The sequence below is a fragment of the Micropterus salmoides genome, unplaced genomic scaffold, assembly GCF_014851395.1.
Source record: "Micropterus salmoides isolate LMB-PRFRI ecotype aquatic unplaced genomic scaffold, ASM1485139v1 Ms_hic_scaffold_4, whole genome shotgun sequence".
Lineage (NCBI taxonomy): Eukaryota > Metazoa > Chordata > Actinopteri > Centrarchiformes > Centrarchidae > Micropterus > Micropterus salmoides.
This window is the reverse complement of record NW_024043372.1, coordinates 28820442-28833803: the sequence shown is the minus strand read 5'-3', so window position 1 is coordinate 28833803 and position 13362 is coordinate 28820442. Positions and strand designations below refer to the sequence as shown.

At 41.4% G+C, this 13362-nt stretch overlaps 1 protein-coding gene across 18 annotated transcripts in view; it reads right to left on the bottom strand.

Moving 5' to 3' along the window:
* cast (calpastatin) overlaps positions 1 to 6885 on the bottom strand; it is a 40975-nt gene extending 34090 nt beyond the window's left edge. For 4 of the 18 annotated variants that reach the window (XM_038696377.1, XM_038696388.1, XM_038696386.1 and 1 more), the window contains exon 1: positions 1782 to 1947. In XM_038696377.1, the coding sequence (XP_038552305.1) occupies positions 1782 to 1856 (75 nt within the window). In that variant the 5' untranslated portion in view covers positions 1857 to 1947. Of the gene's footprint in view, positions 1 to 1781; positions 1949 to 5997; positions 6143 to 6731 lie in introns of those variants that run through there. The other 14 variants (XM_038696390.1, XM_038696389.1, XM_038696393.1 and 11 more) reach the window with 7 other exon arrangements.
* Between the last annotated feature and the right edge of the window lie 6477 nt (positions 6886 to 13362).

Here is a 13362-nt window from a genome sequence, read left to right as displayed (position 1 = left end):
GCTGGGTCTTCTTTACTTATCCTTGCTTGTAAGGCGAGCGCCGGCTTCTCCTCAAGCATGGGAGATGTAAACAGACAGCAGCAACAAAAGTTCAGTAAGAGTTTGGTGTTGAACGCCTCGCTGAAGAACATTCATCAGGTGAGCCCAGAGGCCTGGAAACTCTCCCACAGTTGCTTTTATATAACTGACGTGACAAAAGCCTGAGAGCAACATTTGAATATGTAGTCAACTCAAACCAAACTAACAGCGAAGTGAGAAATCTGACAAGTCCCGATGAGTGCTGAAAAATCTGCCGAGGGGATAAACACCCAACATTTACAAGCACATTTAACAGGAAATGGAAAGGGAATATTTAGCTATGCAGTGAGTCAACAAAAACGCACACTGTGTGCTCTCCCTCTTTTTCTCACAAACACACACACAGCCTGAGGGTTTATTAGGTAGTGCACCATGGGCTGAAGCATATCATAAATATAGCTTTGTGCCTTCAGACCATTTAAAAACATTTTTATTTCTTAACTTTGCGCATACATGGCTCCAACTAGCAGAGCGTTACAGTAAATGGCTGTTTATGATATTTGAACTTCAGCATCCAGACAGATTGTGACATAATGTCAATAAACCGCACATGACACAGGCTCATGCTTACCAATCTAGTACGTGGTGATTTATATCAAGGGATGACCGTGGGAAAGTGAACATACATGACATCAGACCTTCATTTGGGCAAATGATTCAGCAGAGTCTGCACTAAAGGCCAGCTTTGTCCCTTAGGCCAATACAATAAAAACAACCAGTATGAGAGCCGACTATGTTACCAAACAGTTGCTTCTAAGTTTGACAAATGAGTTAAACTAGAAATCAGTTAAATCCACTGAGGTGTTGAAATTGCTTTTACTTGTATGACAGCATGCAAACACAAGTGTCAAATGTCAAGACTGATGTGGATAACATCCACTCAGTTCGTAATGGCTGTGTGTGTGTTTGTGTGTGTGTGTGTGTGTGTGTGTGTGTGTGTTTGAGAGGGAGGAAGTGGACGTGTGTAAGTGTTCAGCTATTGTCTTCTTCATGGTTATGCATGCACAGTCAAGATATATTTTCAGTGGCTATTTCCTGGCAGTCTAATGATCTTGGTGCCAGATGACTTGCGGAGTAAAGAGAGAAGTAAGAAACATAAACTCCCACCCACCCAAAATCTGAAGACTATCTGTTTGCAGTCTGCCTGCCAGGACACTATTTAACCTTTAACACATAAAATGACTCAGAGCAAACTAACACAGTCCTGATAACAAAGTACTGACATCAGGACAGCCCATGTAGAGCTGTCACAAATCACCACGCAGTCACTTTCTATGCCAGACATTTGGTGCCTGTAGCAACTGGTAGCAAACACTGCAGGCCTTGTCCCAGCCTTGGTTTAATATCCCACTACTACAAAATTCAGACTCTGGCTGCAAACTGACCGGGAGCCTCACATTCCAGCAGAGAGCGATAAAGACAGAGAGAGAGAGAAAGACAGAGTGATGGAGGTCTGGCTTGGGTCAGAGCCAAGGCAGCTTTCCTCCTTATGTGTGTTTCCCATATAAGTCCTTTGCTCAACATCGGTACAAACAACAGTGGAAACTAGACTAGCAGAACTGACAGAACAACAAACACGTATTATGAACAGATGCTGACGTACATTAACGAGACAAAACACACGTGGACACTCTTTGATTAGCTGCTCAGAACGCACCATGGCACAAACACACACATATAGGCATACACACATTTGCACACACCTGTTCCTCCACGGCCACATCCTGCAGAGCCGGGGTGTCCTTTGGACCTCGGATCCAGCTCAGTATCTGGCCCATGTTGGGTAAAAAGTGCCTCCGGGTGTTTGTGTGTGTGTATGTCTGTCAGCCTCTGCCTTGTCTGTCGGCTTGCAGCATGTTTCCAACAGTCAGGGAGGGGAACAGGGAAAAGACAGAGGGGGAGGGGCAGAGGGGCCGAATGGGGGGCGTGGTCTGGGAGCAGAGGGGCCAGATGGGAAGGCTCGGATGTGGAAGTCACAAGAGGCCGGCCGTAACTCTCTGGGCTATAAAGGGAAGTGAGCTGACGGTGGACTGACACTGACCTGATGAGGGGCCACATCTGAGCTCCTTCTCAGGGTAAACAGATACTGCTTTAACACACACACACACACACACACACGGGCACACATGCATAAAAAACATGCCCGCATGGGCAACACCCTCGGTTTTATGTGAGCCAGTATCTGAGCTGCTTATCAACAAGCACACACCCAGATTTGTGATGACATGCAGGCCTTGAGCACATAGGTGCCGAGGCACACACATCCTTTTGTACACGCAGCAATAAAAGATAGCTTGTGCAACCACCCTGGCTGTCTAATTGCCTTTGAGAATGAAGGGAGGGGCCGTAATTCTGTTTTAATAATACAATTGCGTCAACTATCTGCCATGAGAGACTGAGCCGAAAACATTCAAGCCTATCCTGTTTTACACTTACATCACCTCTTGAGGATTATAGCAGGGAATGATATTGATTAAACCCTGGTTTCAACATCAACATCTGGTCACCAGGTCAGAATGTTAACAATCATCCAATAGACTCTGCATGAGCCAATCAAAGACTGTCACTTGTGACAAGTGGCCTGGGAGGCAGCAAAATATGCTTTTACAAGACAAAATTGAAGTGTGAAGAGTGTTTCTGCAGAAGACATGACTAATAGATTTACTGCATGGGTGTTGGTTTTCTGAACCTTAACCTATAGTGCTCTTTGTGTTAAGACAGTGCTGTAATTAAACAGTATACTCAACAAACACACAAAGTGGAAAGACAGCATTACATTCTATAATTCCTTCTATTATGAGTGTGTAGGGAAAGTATTTGCCTTTACTTTGCTGCTATTGTCTTCATGTCATTTGCAGAAGAGGCAATGTGGGTGCAAAGTGCAATTCCAGCCATAGCTTTAACGCTTTATCTGACCTTGCGTGTATTGCAGTTCTCGGGTGGAGTGTGCAGACAATGAGGCCTTTAAGGGAGTCGCTCTGATAGAATCAGTCTGCACTCTGACAGCCAAGCCTTTCACTTCTGAGTGTTTTAGAGCAAACCTCAAGGAATATGCTACTACTGAGCTTAAAGCAGCGGGACATGAAACTCCTGTTTGTGCAGCAAACAGGTTGGAGCTGTGAGATATATTTTTAAGCATGCTACATGGACGGGTTTAAGGATGCAAAATATAGTTAACTGGCATTGCAACCTGTAACATCACAGTAGATGCAATATGGTACTGAATTCGAATGGTAAGAAACCACATCCCTTTTGGCATGCTTTACAGAATTAAGACATACACACACAAATTAATATCAGTGGACGTGAATGATAAAAGACTATTAAAACACACACCTGTAGACCTGCACTGATAAAATGTGAATAAATTGCTATGTGACATCTTAATAACACAGAACTAGTGTGGCAATATAACAATCTAACATCTTCTATTTCTAGGCCCTTGATATAATGCATTCCAGATGTGCGCATCCCTAAAAGAATGCAGGAGCGCTGGTGGAGGGGAGTCAGACTTTGAAAACACAGCAATGGAACGAAGTCACACACGTTTGCTTTTCTATCCTTTTATCTGTACAAGAGGACTAAAGCTGATGATACACGGGGCAACTTTTTGAGCAATGTTGCTGGGCAGTCTTGCTAGTGGCAAGTCCGGCAATGTTTTTAACAGATAGGGGCGGTGCGGGGTGGGTGGCGGAATGGTGAGGGAAAGGGATTACAGTAGTAATCTTTACTCATTATCATTGATGGCAAAGTTGCCCTACACAATTGCTCTACAAGTTGCTCCGTGTATCATCAGCTTTAAAGTACTAAAAGGCAAACAAAGCATGTATAGCACGGGCACATTTGCAGCCGCGCAGCATGTATGTAATTGCACTTATGCAAATGCTCGTGCTTTCACATGTGTGCACACATGCCCCCACAGCCTGGCACACTCCCTGTTAGACAGGCACACCTTCGACAGTGTGAAATGCCAGATGACCCATTCTGTGAAACTAGATGGTGCACTATGTCTTGTAGTGTAACCTCCCAAAAGTACTACAGTACTGTGCAAAGGTTTTAGGCAGGTGTGGAATATCGCTGTAAAGTAAGACTGTTTACAAAAATAGACATGTTAATGGATTATATTTATCAGATAACAAAATACAAAGTGAGTGAACAGAATAAAAAATCTAAATCAAATCAGTGTTTGGTGTAACCACTCTTTGCCCAAAACAGCATCAATTCCTCTTGGTTCAATTGCAAAGATCTTGGAGAACTACCCACAGTTCCTCTGTGGACTGCTTGTTCAAGAAACCTTGTTATTCTTTAAACTGAAGTTAGTTCTTAATGTCTTTTGCTGTATGTTTATAGTTATGTATGTTGTTGTGTCTATTTTTGTAAGCATTCTTACTTTACAGCATTTTTCCACACTTGCATAAAGCTCACCATTTAAATTAGGAGTGTTACCTGAGAGAATAAAGTGAATGAATGACTTGCCAGTGCCACTTACACTAAGTGTGCATCTGTAACTGGACTCGTCTACCAAACTGGCGCTCGTCTTTATATTTAGACCCATGTCGTAATACAGTCAACACTATCTCCGCCACAGCAGTTCAGACACAAACTCTATCCATCACCGCCTCACGCACTGGATCACCTATGTTCCCAGAGAGAATGCAGGGTGCAATTTGTCTACATATAACTGTACACTTCCAGAGACATCCAAAAATGAATGTAACGGGCCAGGCAGGAGTTCTCATGGTAAAAGTCTGAAAATAATCTTATCTAAAAAGATGAAGACAAATTCTTAGCAAAGATACGTTTTAAGTATTAAAGATAAAAGCAGCTCAGGAATTTCTGAAAGGACAAATGAGTTTATGACTCAGAGAGTGAAGACTAGTATTCCAAGTGGCTACAGATGAGATTGTGCAAGGTCATCAGAAACTCTAAATGAACAAGATCCGAGGTGTTTTGATATCTGGCTTATTTTACTAAGTGTGAGTGCACTCAGCAGTGGGAGACAAACACAAACCTAGAGTTTCCTTCACATGCATCCTGAAATCCAGCACTGGCCTTTTGGCTACGGGGGTGGTGGCTGGTTGGTGAGTTAGGAGGTGGCTTTTTGTTTTTTGGTTGTATCAATTATTTTTTTGTTTCTTTTGTCTGTCTGTTTGTTTGTTTTATATATGCTCATAGTTTTTTATTCTGGAGAGGCAACAGTGTGTTTGTATATGCACAAAAAACAGAAAGACACACCAGCTTGTTACAGTAAGTCTTTATCGGCTTTGATGGATGAATGAGTTTATGGCGATACATTCAACGGAACGTCTGGACAGGATGCAGTGATTCCACCTATTGTGTTGGTGGTTTATTAATTTAACATCTGTCGAAAAATGTTCCTTTCATCTCGTTGCTAACTTTTTTTTTTTTTTTTTTTTTACATGCGTTATAAATAAAAAGCAAACACGCTCTAGTCAAACATATGTTAGAACTGTGTTAGGTGTAAGCAATAATAACTGTCTACTGTCATTCAAACAATATATTTTAATCCTTTAAGATCTGATCCCAACCTTGAGGAGTAACAGAGCCTTATTCAAAGCTGAAACAAGAATGCATGTTGAAGCCTGTCTCGGTTTAAACAGTCACACACCCTCATATATAAACACTGCATGTGTATGACAGAACATGGGCAAAGCCCTAACAATAATTTATTTCAACTCAAAGGTTATCTTGTGCAGCCTACGCCAAGTTTTAAAGAGCAAACAGCAGAGCTTGGATACCTTCTAACTGGTTGTGCTGGTCTTCTGCAGTTAAAGCACACATGCAGTGTCCCTACTGGTGCCAAGTTTTACATTTTGAGTTATTATTAAGTGTATTGCCAGAGGGCCAAACAGAAGAGAGAAGGACAGTGAAAAGTAACAGATGTAAGTCTGTACTCACAAGACTCATCCAGTATGCTGCATACGCCATGGGGGAGCAGGAGAACAAAAAACACTGGCCTGAAATAAAGGTTCAAACCTGCACTGCCACTCTCTCCTGTCCTCACTGCAGGATCTTTTCCCTCATGCCACTCCCCAAACACACAAACACACACACACACATACACACACACTCACACTCTTGAGATGATAACTACTCATAGCGGGTCTGTGTGTCTTGCCTTCTTCTGACTCAGCCAGATTACAGTAAACTCCTTCTTTTTCAGCAGGGTCTCTGAACAATCAAGCACTGACCTGTAACGTTAGACAGAAACCTGCCCCCACACTCCCATCGACACACTGGTTTCCAAGAATTGTCCTGCTCCCTTTATGTGCCATATAAATCTGGGGAACATAGGACCCTGGGAACATGGGAATGACCCCCTGAAATCATCAATAGCTTTTCAGCCGTTATGCTGACTTTGAGGAGAACCTATTGCTTATAAACAACAACATCGAGTGCCATTAAACAAAAATACTCATCACATTCCAAAATATGTGTAGAAAATGTACACGTTGAGGATGACAGTGGATAATAATCCATCTACTGCTATCGTTTTAAAACTATCACCATGTAAGCTAACCTTAAGCCATTTTGGGTGTTTTAAGTTTGCTTGCATCTCTAACTTAATTCTGAAGTGGCCCGATCCATTAGCTGCGTATGCCCATGCTATGCAATAATTAGAGGAAACTTACTGCCTTGGCCTCCTTTGTGGTTTTTTGGTGACTACGGGTTCTCTTCTTGTTTGGCATCTTCAAAACAGGAGCAGATAAACTTTCAGAGTTGCCTTCTCGGTCCTCAGTTGGAAATCAGAAGCCAGCAGGCTGATCTGCCCCCTTGGAGCAAAATAAATCGCCCCTCCCGCTGAGAAAACGTCCGTGTTTGATGATTGATCACAGTAGTTGGCAGAAGCAAAATGTTTATACAAACAAAAGGGTGTATGCATGTGTATGCGTGTGTTTAAGAAGTACGACCCTGTCTCCTTTATCAATTAAAGAGGTCCTTTCTAGAAGATGTTCAAACAGACGAATCCGGACACTTTAAGATCTTAAAAATATAAATTATGAGAAAGTAAAAGGTGTCAGGGTGAACTAGGTCCACATAGACGCGCTTTAACTGCGCGAGTCAGTGCACGTGAAGGGACATCCGTGTATGTTAATTCGTGAAATCGACATGTAACACTTTACTTTCTGCAGAAAAAGTTCACAGACAAATTTTCTTTTTGGAACGAGGGGGACACGCCCCACTGCCCAGGGAAGAGTTGACTCACCGCTGATGTTATCCTTTTCCTTTTGCAGTGAGCTGGTGGCTTTATGTAGCACCATGCTGCCCTCTGGTGGGTGAAAGAGGGACCGTGTGAGTCAACACAGACACCACAGGCCCCTGGACCTCAACCTCAGTAACTCTGTCTAATGTAAAGCAGCATCTTATGAAATGAGCTATTATTTGAAAGCACGGTCACGCTGCTGGTTGTCTGTTCTGCTGGTTATAAAGACAGAGTGAGCTACCTCAACCTGTAAGCGTATGTAGTGGTCTGTCTTCCGAGATATTCCCCACCTGACAAAAAGAGATGACTCACCTGCCACAACTCACAGGTCCCATATAATAGTTTCAGAGGAGTAGGTTAGCTTGTCATTGCTGACATGCAGTTGGACAGTTAATTAGCCTAGTCGAAAATTAATCAGCAACCATTTTGTTAATGGACTAATCACATGGATTTTGGACTTCCTCATTGGAAGGTCTCAAAGGGTGACACCTTGTCAGATGTGCGCTTTGCCTCTATTGGCACAACACAGAGCAGTGTGTTGTCACTCTTGCTATATATTTTATATGTAGCAGATACCCTGGACACCATATAATTAAATTTGCGCCTTGGTCAGCCTCTTGAAATCAAACATAGTCCAGGCCTAAAAGTCTCAGAAATTTAAATCTGAACATGATCATAACAGATCTTTTATTGAGAGCATCATGTGTTATTGTATTGTATGTTGGCATGGACATTCCAAAATTGTGAAGACCTGTGGGAAACTCACAGGGGAACAGCTGGTTGACCTACATACCCAGTACCTGAAAAGGCTGACTGGGAAAGCAGACAAGGTCTGCAAGGATCCATCGCATCCACTTTGAGTGGAGTTCCAGCCTCTCCCTTCTGTTTGGCAATATAGATACCCCAAGAATAAAACCAAGCGCTCAAAAATCTCATTTATACCTAGAGGGTCAGTATGAGTAGACTGCATCTTTGAGATTTTTGCAAAAGGATGAATAACACATGTCTGATGTTGTGATGTTGTCTGTTAAAAGATAACCAGTTAAGAATGCTGATATGACTGACATGTTGACTGATATTGTATCTTGGGAGGTTGAGTAAAAGACAAGGCACCAAAACAAAACACATTCATCACTGATCGGCGCACTTCCTGCCTGACCTGGCTCCTGTGAGCACATTGACTTTTCCATTGTCATATACAATGAACAGACAGCTCTGATGTTAGTGATACTGAGTGGATGAAGTGGTCTGGCAGGTCTGAGCGTGGACAGTGTCCATCGCTCAGATACCCTTCAAAGACTAAGTCCCTCTGACCTTCACTCTTCCTGATAACAGCTTGAACCTCATCACATCCCCACATAAACGAGCAGTCTATCACCTGCAGCGTGATGCCAATCTGGGCGACACCGGAACGCCTTTTTGTCTTTTTTTTACAGCATCTTCTGATAACAGGTGACATTTGTACAACTTTGGTCGAGCTGTGGCGACATAAGTGAATGAAACCAAGTCGTAACCTTTGCTGACTTTGGTTCCCGTGTTACTCATATTTCCAACGTTCATACTGTGAGTTATTAAACCAACAATGCAGTATTGTAGATTCTTTTCAGCTGCTGGGCTGGTACAAACACAAACCCATTTATATCTACTGTTACAACTCAGCTACTACTAGCAGAAAAATAAATACGGATGAACCGTGGCCTTCATCAGCGTTTACTACAAATTAAAATAAACACACTGTATTTATATATCCATATGTGTATGTATCTGTGTGTATGTGTACATTTTTACAGAGGTCTGCTCTGTTTTTCGGTTTAAAAAATATATATTTTTACTAGCTTGTGAAGCACTTTATAACTGTGTCTGTTTTGAAAATTGTCACATAGACAAGATTATTACTATTTTTGACTTAAGCAGCAGAAATCATTTTCTTCTACTAAATGTTTTAATGATGATGGAACTGTGATCTAAACATGTGTATATCATTCTACTCTATTATTTGCGTACTTGAATTGCTTTTGTTTACTTGAACCTCAATTTTACTCTTAAATGTTCCTTTAAATGACTTTAAAACACAAAAAATGTCCCCACTTTCTTAGAGAACGTCAAATAGATATTCTGTCTGCTTGATCTACTATATGAAGCTTACATCACAATACAAAATGACATGTCGCTGCAATATCAGCCAAGCCAAGTGAATATTGTATCAATAATAATATAACTCAGGCTCATTTCCTCAAAATTGAGCTCAAACTTTTTCATATTGTTGTAGATTTTGGGATGTTTGATCGGTGTTTGTCTGGACAGCCTGCTTTTAGGCAAAAAGGTATGATGTGTCTCTGTGACTTCACAATGATGTATTTTACGATCGCATTGGGCTACATGTTGCTGCATGACAGACCTCTTATTTCAATATGGTTTTATTTATCAGACCGTATTAATATTGTCTTTTCTGTTCTTGGAATTTGACCATGTCTTGCAAAACTGTATGTATGTGCATAACAGACACACAAAACCAGACAGTGATGTATCAGGAAATAATTGGGAAAATTTCCATGAAGCTACAAAATACTGTAATTGTTACTGAACCATAAATGTACTCTGAGATCAGTGGGAAGTGCAGCTGAAGTCTCTACATCTATTTGCCACACCTAATTTATTCTGGTAGCTTTACTGTGTGTGTTGAGGTGGCTGCATTCACTGCAGCTTCACCTGCGTCATCCGCCAGCTAAAGGCAGGGGCTTTCCTCCACTGTCTGCCTCTGGAGCTGGAAAAATAATTAGCTGACAAAACACGCTTAGACCTCTGACCTCATTTGACGAAACTGATGCGTGTATTGGTTTTGTGTGTAGGTGTGTGTCGGTGTGTGTATAAGTGTGTTCTCTCAGTGAAATAAGGACGGTGAGTGATCTCAGGCCGCTGTAGTGGAATACACACCCACACAGCTCAGGGATAAGCACAGAGGATGCCGAGAATCGATGAAAACAAAGTCAAAGATTGACTGCTCTGTAATGAAACCATGATCACCTGAAACAGAGATTGTCCATCTTGCTAATATTTCCGTGGCTCTTCAGCTGGGTGTTTCTATGTGCCTGAATGTGTACCTTGGTCAAAGCAAACAATTGTTACTAGGTAAACGTGGATTACTGCAGATCCAGTGCAGGCTCATTTGCATATGGACCAGAGCGATCAGTCATTATCAGTTCAGACAAGTTTAGCTCACAGTGACTAACAAGCTTACTCTGTTTTCAGACAAACATTGTACATCTGAATTCAAGTGAAGAGTCATTTTGCATAAAAGTGCTCTTATCATCGTGTTTGTTTGCACTTCATTTAAACAGTTTGTCTGACATGAACTGGAACTACACAAACTCCATTGTTTTCCAGAGGCACAAATAACACCCACTCTTAAGACACCTTTATCTTAGGATCATTGTACTCCCGTGAAAGAGCACGTTGACCCACCGATCCCATCAGTAAACAACTCAAACAGCATCCGATGCTGGCATAAAAACCTTTCAACAACTGCCTGCAAACAAGGTCTGATTTAGGATGACATTTTAACAGCAGGACAAGTTATTTTCAGCATTTAACAGTGTTCATTAAATGCAGATGCTTCGAATGAAGAACAGTAGCCCATTTCCGGTCTGGTTTAAATGTCTCTTAGTCTTATCATGGTTTTCCAGCATGTGGTCCAGTGTAACAGGGTAGACCTGTATCGGCCTACAGTGCAGTGACAGAGTGATGGGTGAGCACCTAGAGTGTGTGTGTGTGTTTGGTGGGTGTGGTCTTCACATGGATTGAATTCATGGGGATGGGCTGATGGTAGACAGGTGTGCTTGGGCGTGACCTCCAATCGGCAGTCATTTAATCAGCCACACACTAGGTTCAGTGAGTTTTCTGATTGTCTCCTGTGTACAGGTGTAGATTTGTTGCATGTGACAATGTAGATGTCTTTTTCCCTGGGCATATGTTATGTGGGTTGGTGGCAGTGTCTGGTGTGTGGAATGCGTTTCTGCTTGTCTGCTTGCTGCTGGTATCCAAGATAGTGTGGGACATGGCTGGAGAGTTGCATGGTGCAGAGCAACAGCCACTTAGCGGAGTTACCAGAGGACCCAGGCAGTGAAGAAGTCACAACCGACCAGCCCGTGACCAACAGCAGCAGACCAGTCCTTGGCGTGATGCTTGGCTTTGCCACACGCAGGGAAAGGAGGTTGAGCACACCCAGCTGCAAATAGCCAAATTTCATTCTATTTAATTGAACCTGAGCTTCCCTCATTGAGCTGACTTTTAGCTTTCTTAGCTTTGGCCTTGTTTTTGACTTTTTATGTCTATTTGATTACATTTTTAAATAATGGAGGTTTATATTTTGCACAGCTTGTTGTTGTTGTTGCCCACATATTTTTCACTACTGGTTTGTCAATTCAGCACCAAAGACGGGTGTTACACCAGCACAGTAAGAAAAACTATAATCAAACTATTAAATCTATAATCAAACTGAGAAATGTACTCCTCATTACAGCAATCCACAAACACTGATGGTGTTTCACTAAATGCCATTGTGGATGTGGTTTCCTCCAACATTTTAGTTTGGAGTTTGTTTTTTTAAGTTTTCACTGAGAATTGCCTCTGAACACTATTTGCATAAAGCACTATTCATACTGGCAAGAAGGCACCAAAAATCAGGATCCATAATGCTACATGATTCCCTATTTCTCTCTCTATTGTCTTTATTACCCTTTCAATCATCATTCCTGTTTCACATATGGTACATATTATATTACAGTATACATTTAGGACTACAGCTTACATTATAAAATGAAAGAATGTTTGTCATGTGGACATTTTTGTCTGCAATTTGCCATATTTAAATATGTGTCATTTTTACTATCCACAAATATTATCGGTCACATCCATCTGATATGTCTGATTATGTGAATAGGTCACAGTAATACAAAATGGATTGTGCAATATTCTGAAATTAACCTATTATTATTGTTGTTGTTGTTGTTATTATTATTAAGTCAGTACATGAATACTATATGCCAGTTTCAAGTCAAGCCAAATTAAAATAGCTAGTAAGTAGTAAAGACCTGAGACAATGTACAATCTTTGTCACAGCAGACAGGTGTTACCAATAACATGAACAATGTTGTATTCAGGTGTCCCAGTAAGCCATGACAGTGTGACAGTGTGACAGCTAAATGGAATTCAGCCACCCTGTGTTTAATAATTTAAAACTCTGCTGTTCCTACTGTGACATGTCCAAATGGCTACTGTGAAAAAGACCTTTTAAGAGTTCACTAAACGTTTGTCAAAAACACTGTTAGCCTACTAGTTGGCATAGGCCTACATATGTATTTGAGTTGACTCTCATAACCCTTCTTATGTTTGTTTTTAATGCCTGTATCTTTTCTGTGATAAAATGCCAATTAGCATAATATACAATTGCAACATTTCCATAGCCTATAGCCTACTGTATACCCCGAAAGTGAAAGAGCAGACAGGGATGTTGTAGGCTACATACAGTATGTCTCAGTGCTGGGACCACTATAAACAACTGGCAACTTTACGTTAATGATCACAAAGCTTAAAAAGCAGCGTTACTGAGAGAGGGGAAATTAACCAGGAAAACACTATACAGTATTGAAATACTTTACTCATTTAATGCAAAGTAAAAGGTAAAAAAAATAGCATGCCTTATTTCTCCATTTTCTACCCGACTGTAGGCAATATAAAGTGGTGTCTATGAAGATTCTCAGTCATCCAGGTCATAGTTATCCAACAAAGGTTAAAGTCAAGGGCAACTGGACTTCAGCTGGATCTTCAACCAAGTCCAGTTGTCCTTGACTTTAACCTTCGTTGGATAATATAAAGTGGTGAAGTTTTTGAGACCAAAAACATTACTTGCATGTCAGTGCATGGGTGATATCTATCTTTGTGGTATATAGTAATGTAACACTGACAGGGGCCGTCCTGCGGCATTATAGGCTTTTTTACTTCCGATCCTTGAAAACTGAACTGATAATATTTTTGCAGTTGCAGTTTCAGGTAACACTGTG